The sequence below is a fragment of the Cornus florida genome, unplaced genomic scaffold, assembly GCF_030987335.1.
Source record: "Cornus florida cultivar Cherokee Brave unplaced genomic scaffold, ASM3098733v1 CherokeeBrave_3.0.0_Hap2_Chr01, whole genome shotgun sequence".
In the NCBI taxonomy this organism is placed as follows: Eukaryota; Viridiplantae; Streptophyta; class Magnoliopsida; order Cornales; family Cornaceae; genus Cornus; species Cornus florida.
The window spans coordinates 120,456,896-120,472,373 of NW_026775571.1; the positions used below are offsets into that span (position 1 = coordinate 120,456,896).

At 34.8% G+C, this 15,478-nt stretch overlaps 2 protein-coding genes across 4 annotated transcripts; one reads left to right on the forward strand and one right to left on the reverse strand.

Annotated features, from left to right (window-relative positions):
• Positions 1–2,173: 2,173 nt before the first annotated feature.
• Positions 2,174–5,668, forward strand: LOC132267708 (ras-related protein RABA5a-like). Of its 2 annotated transcripts, XM_059768814.1 has the most exons (5): positions 2,174–2,573; positions 3,639–3,752; positions 3,960–4,201; positions 4,382–4,806; positions 5,094–5,668. In XM_059768814.1, exons 4-5 carry the CDS (start codon positions 4,467–4,469, stop codon positions 5,429–5,431), a joined length of 678 nt encoding a protein of 225 aa, XP_059624797.1. In that variant the 5' UTR covers positions 2,174–2,573; positions 3,639–3,752; positions 3,960–4,201; positions 4,382–4,466; the 3' UTR covers positions 5,432–5,668. The 2 variants fall into 2 exon arrangements, with proteins under 2 accessions (XP_059624797.1, XP_059624798.1); XM_059768815.1 differs by lacking the exon at positions 3,639–3,752.
• Positions 5,669–8,787: 3,119 nt separating this feature from the next.
• On the reverse strand, positions 8,788–13,849 carry LOC132267688 (heterogeneous nuclear ribonucleoprotein 1-like). Of its 2 annotated transcripts, none has more exons than XM_059768812.1 (5): positions 13,515–13,849; positions 13,279–13,406; positions 12,712–12,944; positions 10,514–11,693; positions 8,788–9,145 (listed from the first exon to the last, which is right to left on the reverse strand). In XM_059768812.1, the coding sequence occupies exons 3-5, from the start codon at positions 12,934–12,936 to the stop codon at positions 9,132–9,134; spliced, it is 1,419 nt and encodes a 472-aa protein (XP_059624795.1). In that variant the 5' UTR covers positions 12,937–12,944; positions 13,279–13,406; positions 13,515–13,849; the 3' UTR covers positions 8,788–9,131. The 2 variants fall into 2 exon arrangements, with proteins under 2 accessions (XP_059624795.1, XP_059624791.1); XM_059768808.1 differs by having other exon boundaries at positions 12,712–12,937; positions 13,515–13,848.
• Between the last annotated feature and the right edge of the window lie 1,629 nt (positions 13,850–15,478).

The window sequence follows — 15,478 nt, forward strand, 5'->3', positions numbered from 1 at the left end:
TATTATTATTATTATTATTATTATTATTATTATTATTATTATTATTATTTTAAGTAGTAAAATATAAGGGACGCATTCTTTGTATGAAAACCTAACGTTCGTAGTAATGCAATTCTTAAAAAGCATTAAGAACCAGTTGAAGAACCCAATTTGCCAATTTTGTTCAGTTTAATCGCTGAACATTTTGGTCCTATTTTATAGGTGGGAAAGAATATTATTAGGAACCTGGAGAGATGATGGTCTTATCATAAGTGAGGTAGGGTAGTTGGGCAGTTTGGTTGTGGTGGTGGTGGTGGTGGTTTTGATTTATAATTTGGATTGGGCACTTTTTATTGCTTGATATGGGCAATGTGAAGTACCTTGTGATTCTTGTAGCTGACGGAAATTATTAGAAATTTTTAATCAAAATAATTTTGAAAATAGTGTGTTTTGATTTATATAATGTCAAGAATGTGATAAGAAATCAATACTACTATGGAGGGAGAGAGGAAAAGTTTATTTATACTCATTTCGTTAATTGTTAAAACAAAACTATTCAACAAGTTGAATATCAAGTTTATTAGAAGAAAAAAAAAAAAAAAAATCAAGAAAAATCAAGTGAAATTATTAGCATTAGTTGCAAATCAAAATTTAGTAAAGAAAACGTGTTATCAAATATGTTCTGTCAATCATACAGAAAAATAGTATAGGGGTGGTTGCATTTTTAATGGCATTAAATATATATATATATATATATAATATGCACATTCGTGTATTTGTATTTTTTCATTTTTATATTTTTATGCCGAAATTTTAAGCAAGAAAAGTAAAATATACTAATAACTATAGTTGCACTAAATAATGAGATGAGATTTGTTTGGGTTGAGACCATTCACGATGACCCATCACACTACTATGCCATTAGGGCCTGTGATTATGGTCCTAAATTTTTAACACCCACTAGTCCCAGACCCAGACCCAGACCCAATATAGAGAACACAAATGACCGAAACAGAATCTAAGATGGGCAGCTGAACTCTTTCCTGCCGGAGGTTTGGTTTTGGACAGCTGTGGGGCTTGCGGGCTCATTCCACACACACACGTGATATCATTTCACGTGGAAAAGTTAGTACTCCGATTTGTTTACAAGTAAAATATATTCTTTAGATTTTTATTTTAAAATTTTCATCTTTGGTAATATTTTAGATCGAGGTTGAGGTCAAATTTATCGGACGGAGACGTGTAAAATATTTTGTTAAAAATTAATAATTAATTTATTTTTATTAAATTTTAATAATTTTTATCACCATTGAAATTGAAAAATTAAAAATGAAGAAGGTTTTCAGAAAGAAAATGTAACACATTTACTTTGATAATGTGACTTATTATTTCGATCTAAAATATATCGTATTCTAAAAGTAATGTTTGCTTCACGGCATTCTTAAAGTAACGACGTTACAAATATATATATATATATATATATAATATTAAAAAAAAAAAATGACGCTACGCTAGGTTTTGCTTAGGGTCATCACTCTTATCGACTAGATATTTAAGGCTTTGCAGGGCCTGCAACTGACAATTTATTGCCCCCAGCGATCTTTAAGGCATGTCAGTATTGTCAAACTGCCTTAACTCTTGAGAAATGGGTTGCAACATGGACAACAAAAAGATATGATGGATCATCTTCCACTTAGAACTAACACACGAAAAGATTTCTTGAGACTTTTTTTTTTGGCCGAATTGTTCTTTTCAACAAGACTAGTTGTAGAATTGGCTATAATCTTTTCACGTGTACACGGAGGTGAGGGCTCTACCAGCTAAAAGTAATTTTTCATTTCACTTTTTTTGTTACAAAAATATATTAAGTTGTGTTTAGCAATATGAAATTATAATATTGAAATTATAATTAGTAAAATTTCATAAAATACCTGCCATACATGGTCTTATAGATTTTGGGCCCATTAACCTTTTAACGAGGTCGGCGCGTGTTATAAGTGAAACTTGTTCCACATCGAATTTAAATAATGGTTGAAGTGTGTATAAATGAGTAGGTATGTAATATTACCTAATAGTTTAACCTTTTGAATAAATGGACAAACGTCTACCCGTTGTAATTGGTATCAGGGTCAACTAGGTCTGTCCCTAGATAAGTAAAATGGTTCGACCGCAATATCAAGAATTTCAGTGTTGTTCCAATAGGAGTTGAAGTCCATCTTTTGAGTGAATGGACAAACACCCCATACCAGGTTAGGGGCTTAGGCCCCATGCGGCCCGTTTGACGCAAGCTTTTTGTCCGTAATCAGTAAATCCGTGTTGTCTCTCTCTGTCTCTCCCCCCTCTCTCTGTCTGAGTCTCTCTCCCCTCTGTGCCCGCTTCTTCTCCCACGAATTGCGAAACCAAACCCTAGTCTGTCTAAATCACTGAACCGTTAATTCTCTCGATTATGCTCTATTCATTGATGCATTGTTGAATCAACACATTTTCTATATCCTCTGTTCATCGATCCACATTTGACGGTTCTGATTTCACATGTGATTTGATCACAAAACTAGAGAGACAAAAGGGAAGGTCGAGCAATAAATCATCAAAAGGTTTGTATATTTAAATTTTCATTCGTTTATTTTTAGTATTCATTTTTTTGTTTTGTTCCTCTCTTTTTAAGCTCAAATCTCTTTATTTGTTTAAATTAGGGTGTTTATATAAAGCAATTGTGTGTTTTTTGTGTTTGAATTGTTAAATTTTGAATATTTGTTTGCAAGGTGTTGAATTGAGATGTTTGATTTCTTGTTTTTGTTTATTGAGAAATTGAATTTTGCAGAAATTCTAAAAAAACAGCACTTGGTTTTTCAATTTTTGAAGAGGTAAAATAATCAGCAGGGTTGTTAAGCCTTTCCTTTGTTTCTGGATAATCATCAACCTACATTTCGAATTACTCGATGTTATAGAGTCAATAGCCAGAATATTGTATGTAATTATGCGTCAATTGTATTTGATGCCAACATTCTTTAGTCCACAAACAAATGAGTCTGGATAGAGACAATGTAAGATGCATTAAGGACAGGATTTGTTAGAAACTGTTATTACTTTGTCATATCTATATGTTGGTTTTCAAGTGGTACAAAAAAGTATTGGTTCTTCTGTTGGAGGATATGGGAAAATAAACTTATGAAAAAATAGTGGTCACAATCTTTTACCAACCATTTGGAAGCTTATAATTCATCAAGATGCATACTTACATTAATCTTGGGGGTGAGTGCTATGGTTGCCAAGAAGTGCCAATAAGTGACTGTTTGCTAAATTTTTCAAAAGAAAGTATTAGTGGCATAAAAAGGTAATCATAATTCATATCTTACAGACAGCGTTTACATTTCTATCTTATGCTGTGGTTGTTAAACTTGATGGCTCTACATACTTACTTGGTGCACATGCTACCCTGATTTTTTTTCCCCCTCAAATAATTGATAGCTTTGATTATAATTGAAAATTGCTATAGAGATTAATCAATTATATGGGCATGCGTCAAAGGACTTGTGTTGGAACTTTTTGTAGGAAACTTAGTTGATTGGTACATTTTTCACCATCAATTACTGGGTATTGTACAGATACAACACAAACAATTTCCATGCAGGAGTCATCTAATGCATTATTATTTATAGGCTTAGCTTAGAAGTGCACAGCGAGGAGGGAGTGGGAGTGCAAGCACGGGAGGAGCGAGGGTAGGCACCGGAAGTCCGGAACAAGGAAGTGCTTGGTTCTATGGTGCTAAAAAGGTGTGGGAAATTTAGAAACGACTTGCACACTGCACGCACACACTTACAGTGGCTTGTACGTTCACAGGATCACAGTGCCACCCTATTTCTAGATAATTTACTTTGCAAGGAAGGGTTGTTTTATGAACAATGTGAAAAAAGAAGGAACATAAAAAATTATTACTTCTGAAGAGGTTTTAATACTCTGATGCTTTCTATACAATGCAGGTACCTTATGCTATCAGCCTGTCACTTTTTTGGAGTACCAAATTGGTAACTTTTGAAAGTGCAAGTACCCTTAATTTCTTTTGGGGGACCATATTGAGATCTTCCATTTAGAAAAAGCTCTGGTTTGATTAGCATAAGTGGAAGAGCGGGTTGGAATTGGGGGAAGTCACTATCTCAGGGTGGAATAGGGGAAGTAACCATCTCTGGTTAAGACCAAACCATCTTCACCTTCATAAGCAAAGGTATTCCTAGATCCCTTTCATTCTGCATTTAATTAACTGTACAGCAACTTTGTTCTTATAATTACCCTGCTTTCCGAGTTTTTTCTTTCCATTCTCTCACATTATTTAATTTCATTTCCTTGTCGGAATCCGGAGAAGTTCGATTTTATTTTATTTTATTTTAATTTTTTTTTTTCTCAGCCATTTATGTCCTGAAGAGGACCCATGATCCTGAAGGATATATACTGGTAAATATGGTTCTCTAGTATTGTACAAGAATTGGAAAATGGCATTTCTTTCCGGGGAGGAACAAACTGAGGATTACCTTTTCAAGATTGTTTTGATTGGTGATTCAGCTGTTGGGAAGTCAAACTTGCTTGCCAGATTTGCAAGAAACGAATTCTATCCTAATTCTAAATCAACTATAGGAGTAGAGTTCCAAACCCAGAAGATGGATATTAATGGGAAGGAAATCAAGGCACAGATCTGGGACACAGCTGGTCAGGAGCGGTTCAGGGCTGTAACATCTGCATATTACAGAGGTGCAGTTGGAGCTCTGCTTGTCTATGACATCAGTAGGCGCCAGACATTTGATAGCATTGGCAGATGGCTTAACGAACTTCACAGTAAGGAACTTCACTGGTTTTTGGTCGATTTTGTTTTATTCTTATTTTCCTTGTGAGGAATTGTGTTAAGATCCATTAGGAGGCAGTTTTGTTAACAAGGTAGTTTTGCTCAGATGTGAATGATTAACCCTCGCATATGATGAATCAAAGAAATCTAACTTCAGCGTCTAAACAAAATCTTAATGTGTTTGTATGCATTCCTTACGGATCTAGGTTATTACATTACATTTATACTTCACTAATTCGAGGAACCAAGGCCTGATCTGTGTGGTTTGTTTATTGAACAGCTCACTCTGACATGAATGTAGTTACAATACTTGTTGGCAATAAGTCCGATCTTAAAGATGGCAGGGAGGTTTCCACAGGCGAAGGCAAGACATTGGCAGAGGCACAGGGTTTATTTTTCATGGAAACTTCAGCCCTCGATTCCTCTAATGTTGCTGCTGCTTTTCAGACAGTTGTTAGAGAGATATATAATATTTTGAGCCGGAAGGTAATCCAATCTCAAGAGCTCAAGAAACAAGATCCTTCCTGGACTGGGAATGGAAAAACTGTTGTTTTACAGGGTGATGGGAACCAAGAAACTGATAAGCAACTAAAAAAAGGTCGGTGCTGTTCATCCTAAAGCTGTGTTATCAAAACAGTTCTCCATTTTCTTTTATGTTGGTTCTCTGAAGCCTAAATTTTTTATTTCTTAAGTTCTCAACATTCGTCTCCCACATGTAATTCAAATTCTTATTATTGTTGAAATGTTGGTTCAAATGACTTTTTTTTTTTTCTTTTTGTGCTATGAAATTCGGCGTAGAAATTGTAAATGACTTGAAGGGGATATAAAAAAGGATGATATTGCAATTTTGCATGATCTTGTTTTCGCTGTTCCATTTTGTAGTGTTTGGTATGGAAAGGAATGGAGTCATAAGAAGCTAGTGGATTTGAGTAATGTTGTAACTCTGCCCATGTCTTTCGAGATGATCATCTAGTTACTGTGTTGTGATCTTACAGGTTCAAACAAATTAAATTCACTTTATGTATCTTTCTAGCCCATGGAGTGATTTAGGAGTCTAAAGATGCGCATATATGTTGTAGAGTACAGATGCTCAGTAAAGTGTAAGAAACTTCCCTATAAGTCCGTCATTATTTCCTTCTTTTTGAAAGCAATGATGTCGTGCTTGGTGTGGAGGAATGCAAAGGAGAATAAAATGAGAATGAGACCAATTTAGAATTTAAAATAGAATAAATTTCAAATTAAGTTCTTCAAAAAATTTCTCTTAATAACAAATAAATTAAACAAAATGACGTTTTTCTATAATTTTTAAAAAATAAATGGTGGAAGTGGCGGTGGTGGAGGTGGGAAACAGTAGTGGTAGAGGTAGAAGGCAGCAGCAATGGTAGTGGAAGACAGTGGTAGTAGTGTGGTAACGGTGGCGAAAGGAAACAATGGTGTAGGTGGTAGTGATAGAAGCTAATAGAGGTGACTATAGTGGTGGCGGTGGCGATGGTGGAAGGTGGTGGCAGTGGCGATGGTGGAAGGCGGTGGCAGTGGTGGAAGACGGCGGTGGTGGTAGAAGGTGGCGGTGGTGGCAGTGGAAGGTGATAGCTGTGGTGAAAGGTGGTGGCAGTGGAGGTGGTAGCTATGTGAAAGGCGGCAGCAGGGGTTGCGGCAAAGGAAGGAGGTGTCGATGGAAAGCAGTGGGTGGTGGTGAAAGTCGGTGGCGGCGGCGGCTGTGGTGGAAGTCGGTGGTGGTGAAAGGCGGAGGTGATTGTGGTGATAGTCGATGGTGGTGGTGGTGAAAGTCGATGGCAGTAGTTGGTTGGTGCTGGTGAAAGGCGAAAGTGGTTTGGACTTGAACATGAGAGATTTTTTAGGAAGTTGATTTTTTTAAAAAAAAAATTTACTTGGAATGGAATGGTCATTCCATAGGTTTAGTTGTGGAATAAATTTTTTCATTTCAATAAGATTGTCATTCTCACTTTAAATTACATACTAACAAAGGAACGGTTGGAATTAAATGATAGAATCCTTAAACTCTTATTCTTAATATCTCATTTCCAGCCTTGGGTCATAAACTTGATGGAAATTTTCAATGGTTTAAAATGTTACGAAGAAACAATTGCAAATATGAATGCTTGTGAAACATCACCCCCACGCCCGTGATGAATGAAGCATGGACAGAATATATGAGCAATTCCAACTGAAGAAGATTAACATATAAGTTTCTAACCTTTGCTCCACATCATTTACTTTCGAAACATTGCCTCTTTAAACTCTCCGAGTTCTCACTCACTCGTCTCTCATTCAGAGTCTCGCATTATGGTTTTTGAAGTCAAGTCAAGTTCAACATAAAAAGAACTAGTCAATGCAAGAGTCTCTCGTCATTAGAGAGCTTGGAAAAAGGCAGGTGCCTTACGCGCCAAGCCAAGCCCACCCTCTCAAATTTGACATAATCTATTTGTAAAGATGCGGGTACGGCTGATAATTAAAACTCCAGGTGTGTATTTTTTAAGCCTGTAGAGCTTTAGCTCCAAGGCTTTATGAAATGGAAAATGTTGTCATGAATATGCTCTCCATGAGCTCTTGGATCAAAGTGTGTGTGAAGAATTCAAGCTGACGGTGAGCTCGCACGATAGGAGAGAGAAGAAAAGGCTGATGTAGTAAATGTCATTGATGGGTCTTTCAATCAATTGGGTTTACACATGGACCCACCCTACACTGAAACAGGCTTTTTTTTTTTCTTTTTCTTTATTTTTTTCCGTGAAAACCTATAATATTCCTTCTAGGTTGGACCACCCACAAGATTCCTTCTAGGTTTAGAATGATTAAAATGATTTGAAAACTCTTGCAAAAGCTATACATATGTCATGGAGTTTGGATAAGTGTCAAAGTGGCCATAGATGTCGGAATTTTTTGAGTAATTCTGCTTTAAAATATATATATAAGTAGGACATGCTTACGACTGATTTAGGAAAGTCGTTCCCTTATGCTCCATTTGTTGGCAGCACTTTAGGATCCACTGAATTGTGGGTCCTTTCTAATCACTAAACAAGGAGCCTAAATTCCATTCAATGTAGTCCAATCAAACTTAAAATTTTTACAGTGAGTGTGCAAGTTAACACAAAAGTGATAAAAATTCAAGTATCATGGAATGGGAATTTTTGTGTTAAAAATTCAACTATCACGAAACGGAAACCGAAACGGGAATGGGAATGGAAATGAAAATGGAAATGGGAGCTAAGGTTATGCAGAATATGAATATTTAAAAGAAAAATAATATTTAGTAGTAGTCTCCTTATATATAAAATAATAAAATTGAATGATGGTTCAAAGAAAATTTCACTTCTTGTCATATTATTCGAGAAAGGGTTAAAAACTGTATTTTAAATGAACACCTCAAAAGAAGTTGCATATATTGGTTGATTGAACTAGTCAACTAGGCCATAATTTATCATCATTCCAAAATCCAAAGCTAAGTCACACAATCTTTCTCAATAAGTGTTGCTTTCACGCTCTGAGTGGGCTCTTGTTCTCATGCTCCACATGCGTTCTCGTTCAAATTCTCACTACTTATGACTTAATTATATCGCTCTCACACTCCCATTCTCGAATTCGTTCTCATTCCGACTCGTGCTTTATGTAATTTAGATCCGAAATCCAAAGTTGAAAATAACTTAAGTTACAGATTCGAAAGTAGGAAACTTGGTTCAAAAGTGATCTCCATTTCAAATATTTAAAGATGCCTATCCGACGAATAAATAGTACCAGGTTGAAAAAAAAGAGTAATGAGGCTAAAACTAGCTGGAAAGAACGTTTCTGTAGTAACCAATATTTTGCGACTTATTTTGGGTACCCCAGATGAGTATTCCTTGAGAGTTTTTACACTAATAAACAACCATACATTTCATATAATCTGCCAATATTAATAAATAAATAAAAATTCCACTTTACCTGACAAGAATTGGCAAACTTTGCAGGACATTACAGCATGACAAAAATGAAAAGAAAAATATATTAATTTTTATGTATCCTCATGTCACCAGAGATGCATTATACAGTGACCTCAGTATATACTGCTGCTATCCGACGTCGTTACATCTCAATTGTATCTCAAAAAAGACGGCCTATATTCAAAAAACTCAAGCTCAAATCTTACATGAAAACCTTTGTAACTGCTCTCTATGACAAGTTCTATCAAACAGGTGATCCAATAAGCTCTATCAAATGTACTTCCAAACTGAAAATATGTCATCATGTTAATATACACTTCTTGGTATGGTTGACTTGATATTTTTTTCTTTAATAACCTTCTCACACGCAGATAATAATCTTCTTAGGTAGCGATTCCTGAAGCAAATTATAGCAAAAGCACATCAATACCATAACATGAAATTTTAAATAGCGCGGTGTCTAAATAGCACATTGAAGCAACTTGTAAGTTGGGAAACAGGGCAACAAAAGGAGAATTATTATAGTACTTTGTGATACTTGTTTCTACCTCTGGTCAATTTTACTACATGTTGATTTAACTGGAATTAATCTGATCTTCTACCATATAAGGGCTATCAAGTAAAACTTTTTTTTTCTTTTGAAGCTCGAGAGAAAAACTCTATCCCAAAATCTAATTGCTCCATATTTTGTTCTAGTTGTAAGTTATAGTAAAATTATTTAACAAAATAGATCCAGTACCTCTGTTACAATTTATGCACAGCTAAAAATAAAAAGAAACACATTTTGGAATTTTCAAGGCTACTTGCATGCAAAAAATAAAGACATTGAATGGACAAAAATGGAATGGAATCTACTTGAAATCTACTGTTCATGAAACTGTGTCTAAAGCCTGCATTCATCTATGACCTATTTATCATATCACTTTTTTTTTTTTTTTTCCTAGTTGGTACTCACACAGCCCCCCTCAAGGAATTGTTTGTAGCCAAGAGGATTCGAACATTAGACCTGATGCTTCATGAGGCACCAGGGCCAATTTATCAGATCACTTGAACATGCATGAATGAGAAGAACATAGATACTTACAGCATGTATGCATGCATATAGAGATGATACAATATTTTTAAACCATCTTATCCAATCATCTACCTCTATGCTTTATTTCGGTTGGGAGGTTATAATGAATCCATTATGTCATCTTTGTGTCACAAATTGTAAATCAGTAGTTGAGCAAGCAACCGAAATGAACTATTATACACATTTAGCCCCTAATAACTAAATATTGGATGGCAATTTACTAAACCTATCGAGAAAGCAACCGAAATAAACTAAAATTTAGCCCCTAATAATTAAAAAGTGAGTGACAATTTTAATGAAACACATTCTCACATCAGGTTGCAAATACCACTCAATGGGAATAGTACTCAACCCAAAAGGTCTACTATAGGTACTTATCAAAAAAAAAATAATTAAAAAAAAAGGTCTACTTTAGGAAGGTCCTAAAGAAATGATCCCTGAACATTGGTAAAATCAGTAGGACTATAATGTTGACAATTTTTAAAATAAAGGTAATTTTAAGATAACAATGGGAAAATCAGTAGAAACTAGAATCTTTATATCTCGATACAAACCTAGGTTTAAGACACCATTTTTGCATGCCAAGTAAATTTATAAAAAATAATGATATTATGCAAATGAAATTGGGAACTGAGAATAAGAAAGACCAACTATCTTTTGAGAGAGAGAGGAGGAGAAGAAATTTGTTACCTCTATTTGATCTGTTGGTAATACAACCATTGGCATATGCATTGGAGATTTTAGTCATAACATCTTTAGTGACATCCCCAAGCCCATAAACATAAGAACCAGAGCCTTCTAGTTCTGGAGATGATGACCTCCAAGTAAAGTCTTTATACAAGTTCCCTAAAGCCTGATCAATAGCATCTCTCGAAGCAACATGAGTTGTTGGTACGGCACTGCTTCTGCTGTTTCTTCCATAAGCTCCTGCTCTCAACCGAGAACTGTTGTCTGCACTACCAAAACTAATGTTGCCGCTACTGTAGGCTGAAGCAGTGCCTCCACCTTGACCTGTAATAGGAGAGGAACCCCAAATTGCTCCTAGACTTCCAAAAGCACCAATCAATCCAGAATTCCCACTTGCAGAGCTTATAAAATCGATGGAGTTTGCAGACCTTGTAGCATAACTAGAACTCTGATTTCCCCACATGTTCCAACTAGTAGAACTTGAAACAGAACCAGTTCCACCACTACCGGTACCATACCCGACCAGACTACCGTACCTGTTTGAATTCCCACTATAAGAAGGGTTTGAATCACGACCATAGCAAGGACGAGGATTGAAGTTCCCACTTTCTGCATGGCTTGGACTCAATTCTGGCTCAAAATTCAGTCCCATCCCATAATCAGAAGGACTAAATGGAGGATATCCACTTCGGGCAACTGTAACTGGACTTGATCTACCATCCATTTTTATTCCATAGCCTCCAATTGAGCTTGGATTATATCCCTGAGTGTAGGGATTGAGGAAACTACTGACTCTACTCAGGTCATGGCTATATCCACCAAACTGACTCCGACTTGGTCCCGGAGATAACTCCTTGGGAACAGCTCGCTTGACCTCAACCATTTTACCATTGAGATCATGAAAGTTTTTGAGCAACACTTTCTCCACTGCTTCCTCTGAATCATAAGTGATAAATCCAAACCCTCTAGGCCTTTGGGTGTTATGGTCATACATCACCACGACATCTGTGATTGTCCCAAATTGATCGAAGTATTTCTTAAAGTCACTCTCTGTGACTGTGGATGCTAAACCTCCTACAAAAATCTTTTTTGTACGGATAGGACCTGGGGACCCCTGAGTGCAGCCATTGTTTCTGTTCAGAATGTGCTGATCATCCCTAGGAACAGCTTTCTTTGCCTCAACCTAAGAACAGAAAGCCAAAAATGAAATAATGTAAAAAAATACAATTTTGCATTTACAATTGAATAAGGTATTTATCTTAAATGAGGATTTCCTTTTCATAATTAATTTAAGTCAGGAACCTAGGTAAGTAAAGTTTTGAAATTTGAATTTTTTTGGAACTTCTCAAGGTTCTCCTTCTTAATTAAAGAAGAACTTTAATACCTTATGAAATCATTGAAGCAGGATGGAGATTTTTGAAAGCTTATAAATAAAAATGACAAAAATCAACACTTGTCAGACTCCCTTTGCCACTCTCTCATATAGACATTCCGTTCCTCGCTGTCTCCATTCATGCTCTATGAGCATGATTCAGCAAATGATTACATGCCTACTATATCTGCAATCAACAGATCCTTGTCCACCCAATCCAATCTAAATTATAAAACTAAAGTATATGAGTACCCTCCCTAAGCTAAAATCTATTTTAGACTCTTGTGCTCCCATCATCTGCTTTTTTTAATGGTTAAATCCTTGTGAAGGGATTTAATTTATATACTTAAAGTTAGTTATTCATTGCCTTGTGCCCTTTTCACTCTAAGCTTGATTCTAGAATTTCTAGGAGCATCCTACTAATGGGACATCTTACTACTGTTTATCACTACATAGTACAGAATTAATTTTGCCATTTTCAAATGCACTCATTGTCTTTACCAAAATAAACCTTTTACATATTCTCAGCGAAAACCTAAAGACACTTTGCTTGAATAACAATTATGACAAGTAGCTAATCAAACCCTACCGACTTCCACACAGAATGAGCCTCCAAGGAAAATGAAGAGAGAATAATTTTAGTTTTTCACATTGTTACAAGTAAACATGGGGCGGATCATTTGTGTAAACATCATTTTGATCATGGTGCTCTTCTTAATTATCTGATGCACATCATGCTTCAAGAAAAAATCGTGCATGTGCTAAACAAAGATATATTTGATCAAAGTTCAAAATCAAAACACAAGTTTATTTCAAAAATACAACTTACAATTCTACCATCTATTATGTGCTTTTCCTTAACGACTCTTTCGGCGATGGTGGGATCAGCAAAAACAACAAAACCAAAACCACGGGCACGTCCAGTGTTCCGATCCTTCATTATCACAGCTTCCACTACTTCTCCAAAAGTGTGGAAATACTCTCTCAGCCCATCTTCATTTGTGTCCCAAGAAATCCCACCTATGAATAGTTTTCCTCCAAGCTCCATTTCCATTCTGCACACTCCAATACCAATAACCCATCAAACAAATTCAAAAAACAAATCAGTATCCGTTTATTCGGCTTCAGGGAAAAAAAAAAAAAAAAAAAAAAAAAGGAAGATCGGTTACATCAATTCTTCATCTGAACACATAAAGCCCAGAATCCAACAAGAAATAATTATACAACGGATCCAATAGGTAACATATAAATACCCAGCAATAGAACACATATGATTGGATGAAAGCATAAACATGAATGATTGAAATCCCACTTCTCATAATTCTATGAAAGTATATAATCTAATAACATATCCAATAGCAAACATCAAAATGTAACTGCACAACAAAAACTATACCTTATCAAACAATTTTCCAGAAACTTGGAGAATTTTGATTAGTTACAAAATGGGCATTATTAGATTCAATCAAAGAACATCGGGATCTCACGCAGACTGAAAATCCACATACCAACCATCTCGGGTTCCTAGAAAACCAAATGAAAAAAATAATAATAATAATAATAAAAAACCTTGAAATGTGATAAAAATAACCACCACCCAGAACCATTTGGCAAAAAGCAAAGCAAAATTACCAATCGAAGAAGGCCCAGTAGATAAAAGAAGAGAATCTAAGATCTGAGAGGAGGCATAACAAGAGAAGAGGGCGAAAGACACACCCCCTTTTCCTCTCTCTCCGTTTCTACCAATCTACTGTTGATTCAATGGGCAATGATATTATGAGTTTTTATTAAGTGCAATTGGAGAGAGAAAGAGAGAGAGAGAGAGAGAGAGAGAGAGAGAGAGAGGGAGGGGTGTGTGAGGAGATGGTTTTACATCCGAAATGGGTAGTGGTATAAATAACGGATGGAGAGAGGGAGCTTTGGCTATCCTCTCGTGTGAGAAATATAGGACGGAGACGATGGAAGATGGTCACTTTCCACTTTTAGGTTTGATTTAAAATTAGTTCTAGTATAAAAATTAATAACGTTACCTTTTTTGGTAAAAATTTGTTTTAGTTTTTTCTACATATAGAAATACAATCCCATGTTCTATCTATGTATTCATTTTTCACACCATTGATTCGGAAACATTTTCTGTTATACACTCTCAAGCCTATTCATGTTCATAGAAACCTCTACAACTCTTCTTATTAATCTTGAAAAAGGCTATGGTTTTGCTTTTTCGATTGAATAACATGCTAAGGATAGATACATATTATATTTTTCTTTTATTTATTTTTTTTATTTTTGGTAAAAATACATAATATATTCTATGGTAACACATCGTTTTGCATATAAATTAATAAATCATTAAGCGGCTAAGCCTAAACCTACCATATGGCATACACCATCTAAAAAACAACTTTAGAAAAAGAATTTATATTCTTACTTGATTTTTTTTTTTTTTTTCTCGCACTATTTTCACTTGAATTGAAGAGCTAGAGACACGTATGCTAAGACAAATACATAATTTTATTTTTATTTTTATTATTTGAAATTCATTGACCAGTTTTATTTTTATAGAAACTTATACCTTCAACTTTTTAATTTGGAATGTAAAATGATACTACTAAACAGCAGAATCAAAATTTTCTTAGTTCCAAATAACAATAAAAACCAGTAATGTTTGGCTTTCATTTTTTCGGTTTAATTTTTAATTGCAAATTCATATCATGTTTGCGTTATGTGGAGGCGAAGGCTGATAAAATTATCAAACAATGGTAAATATAGAAAAAGTGGGAATAATTACAAATGTTTGAAAATAAATAAGAATATGAGACAATTATTACAATAATCACAATTTATATGGAGGTTTTCAATATAAAAATGAAACAAAGTGGGATATGTGTGGAGGACAGAAGGGATTGCTTGTGCGCCCACTCGTCTAAATAATGGAACAGCTAGACACATCAAAATTCGTTTACATATATATACAAATGTATATACACATATATAAAATTCATATAACTTGCAAAAAAATTCTTGTACTGAAAATAAAATAAATAAATAATTGAAATCATAAACTTACGATTTCACACATCCTTGTAATAAAATTATCAGTCAGTATTTATCCCAATTAGAATCAACTTCAACCCATCTCATTAAAATTTACCCAAATGAGAAAAGAAAAAAACATCTCATTAGAGACGAACTTGTTTTTCATTATTTAAGAATACAAGTATGACCTAAAAAATATTAAACAATTATGAAGAGATTTTTACACCAATTTTAAAAAATAATAATAATTAATTAATTGGTAATTATCTGTTAATTCTAACAAGCCTTCAGTAAGTAAGTTTAATCTTAAGAATTTGTTGTATTCTGATTTGGATGTATGGCAATTTATAGAAAGGCATGACACTCCAACATGTGTAAGACATTAAAACGTTCTCCGTGCAATATTTTAAATTGACTCTCCATTTTTTTAAAATAATAAGCTACGTTACCAGTTGTGCTCACGTTATTAAGGCTGGCAATTCGTGTTTGTAAGTCATGTTCAGACCTTCTCGATGTAAATGTATTATACTAAATAAGTAATCTTTAACACTAACCCATTT

Excerpts from the sequence above, each read along its gene's own strand:
- LOC132267708 (XM_059768814.1), top strand. The coding sequence starts at position 4,467 with ATGGCATTTCTTTCCGGGGAGGAACAAACTGAGGATTACCTTTTCAAG. Across the intron at positions 4,807-5,093 it reads ATGGCTTAACGAACTTCACA|CTCACTCTGACATGAATGTA; the intron begins GTAAGGAACTTC and ends TTTATTGAACAG.
- LOC132267688 (XM_059768812.1), bottom strand. The coding sequence starts at position 12,936 with ATGGAAATGGAGCTTGGAGGAAAACTATTCATAGGTGGGATTTCTTGG. Across the intron at positions 11,694-12,711 it reads ACATAATAGATGGTAGAATT|GTTGAGGCAAAGAAAGCTGT; the intron begins GTAAGTTGTATT and ends TTCTGTTCTTAG.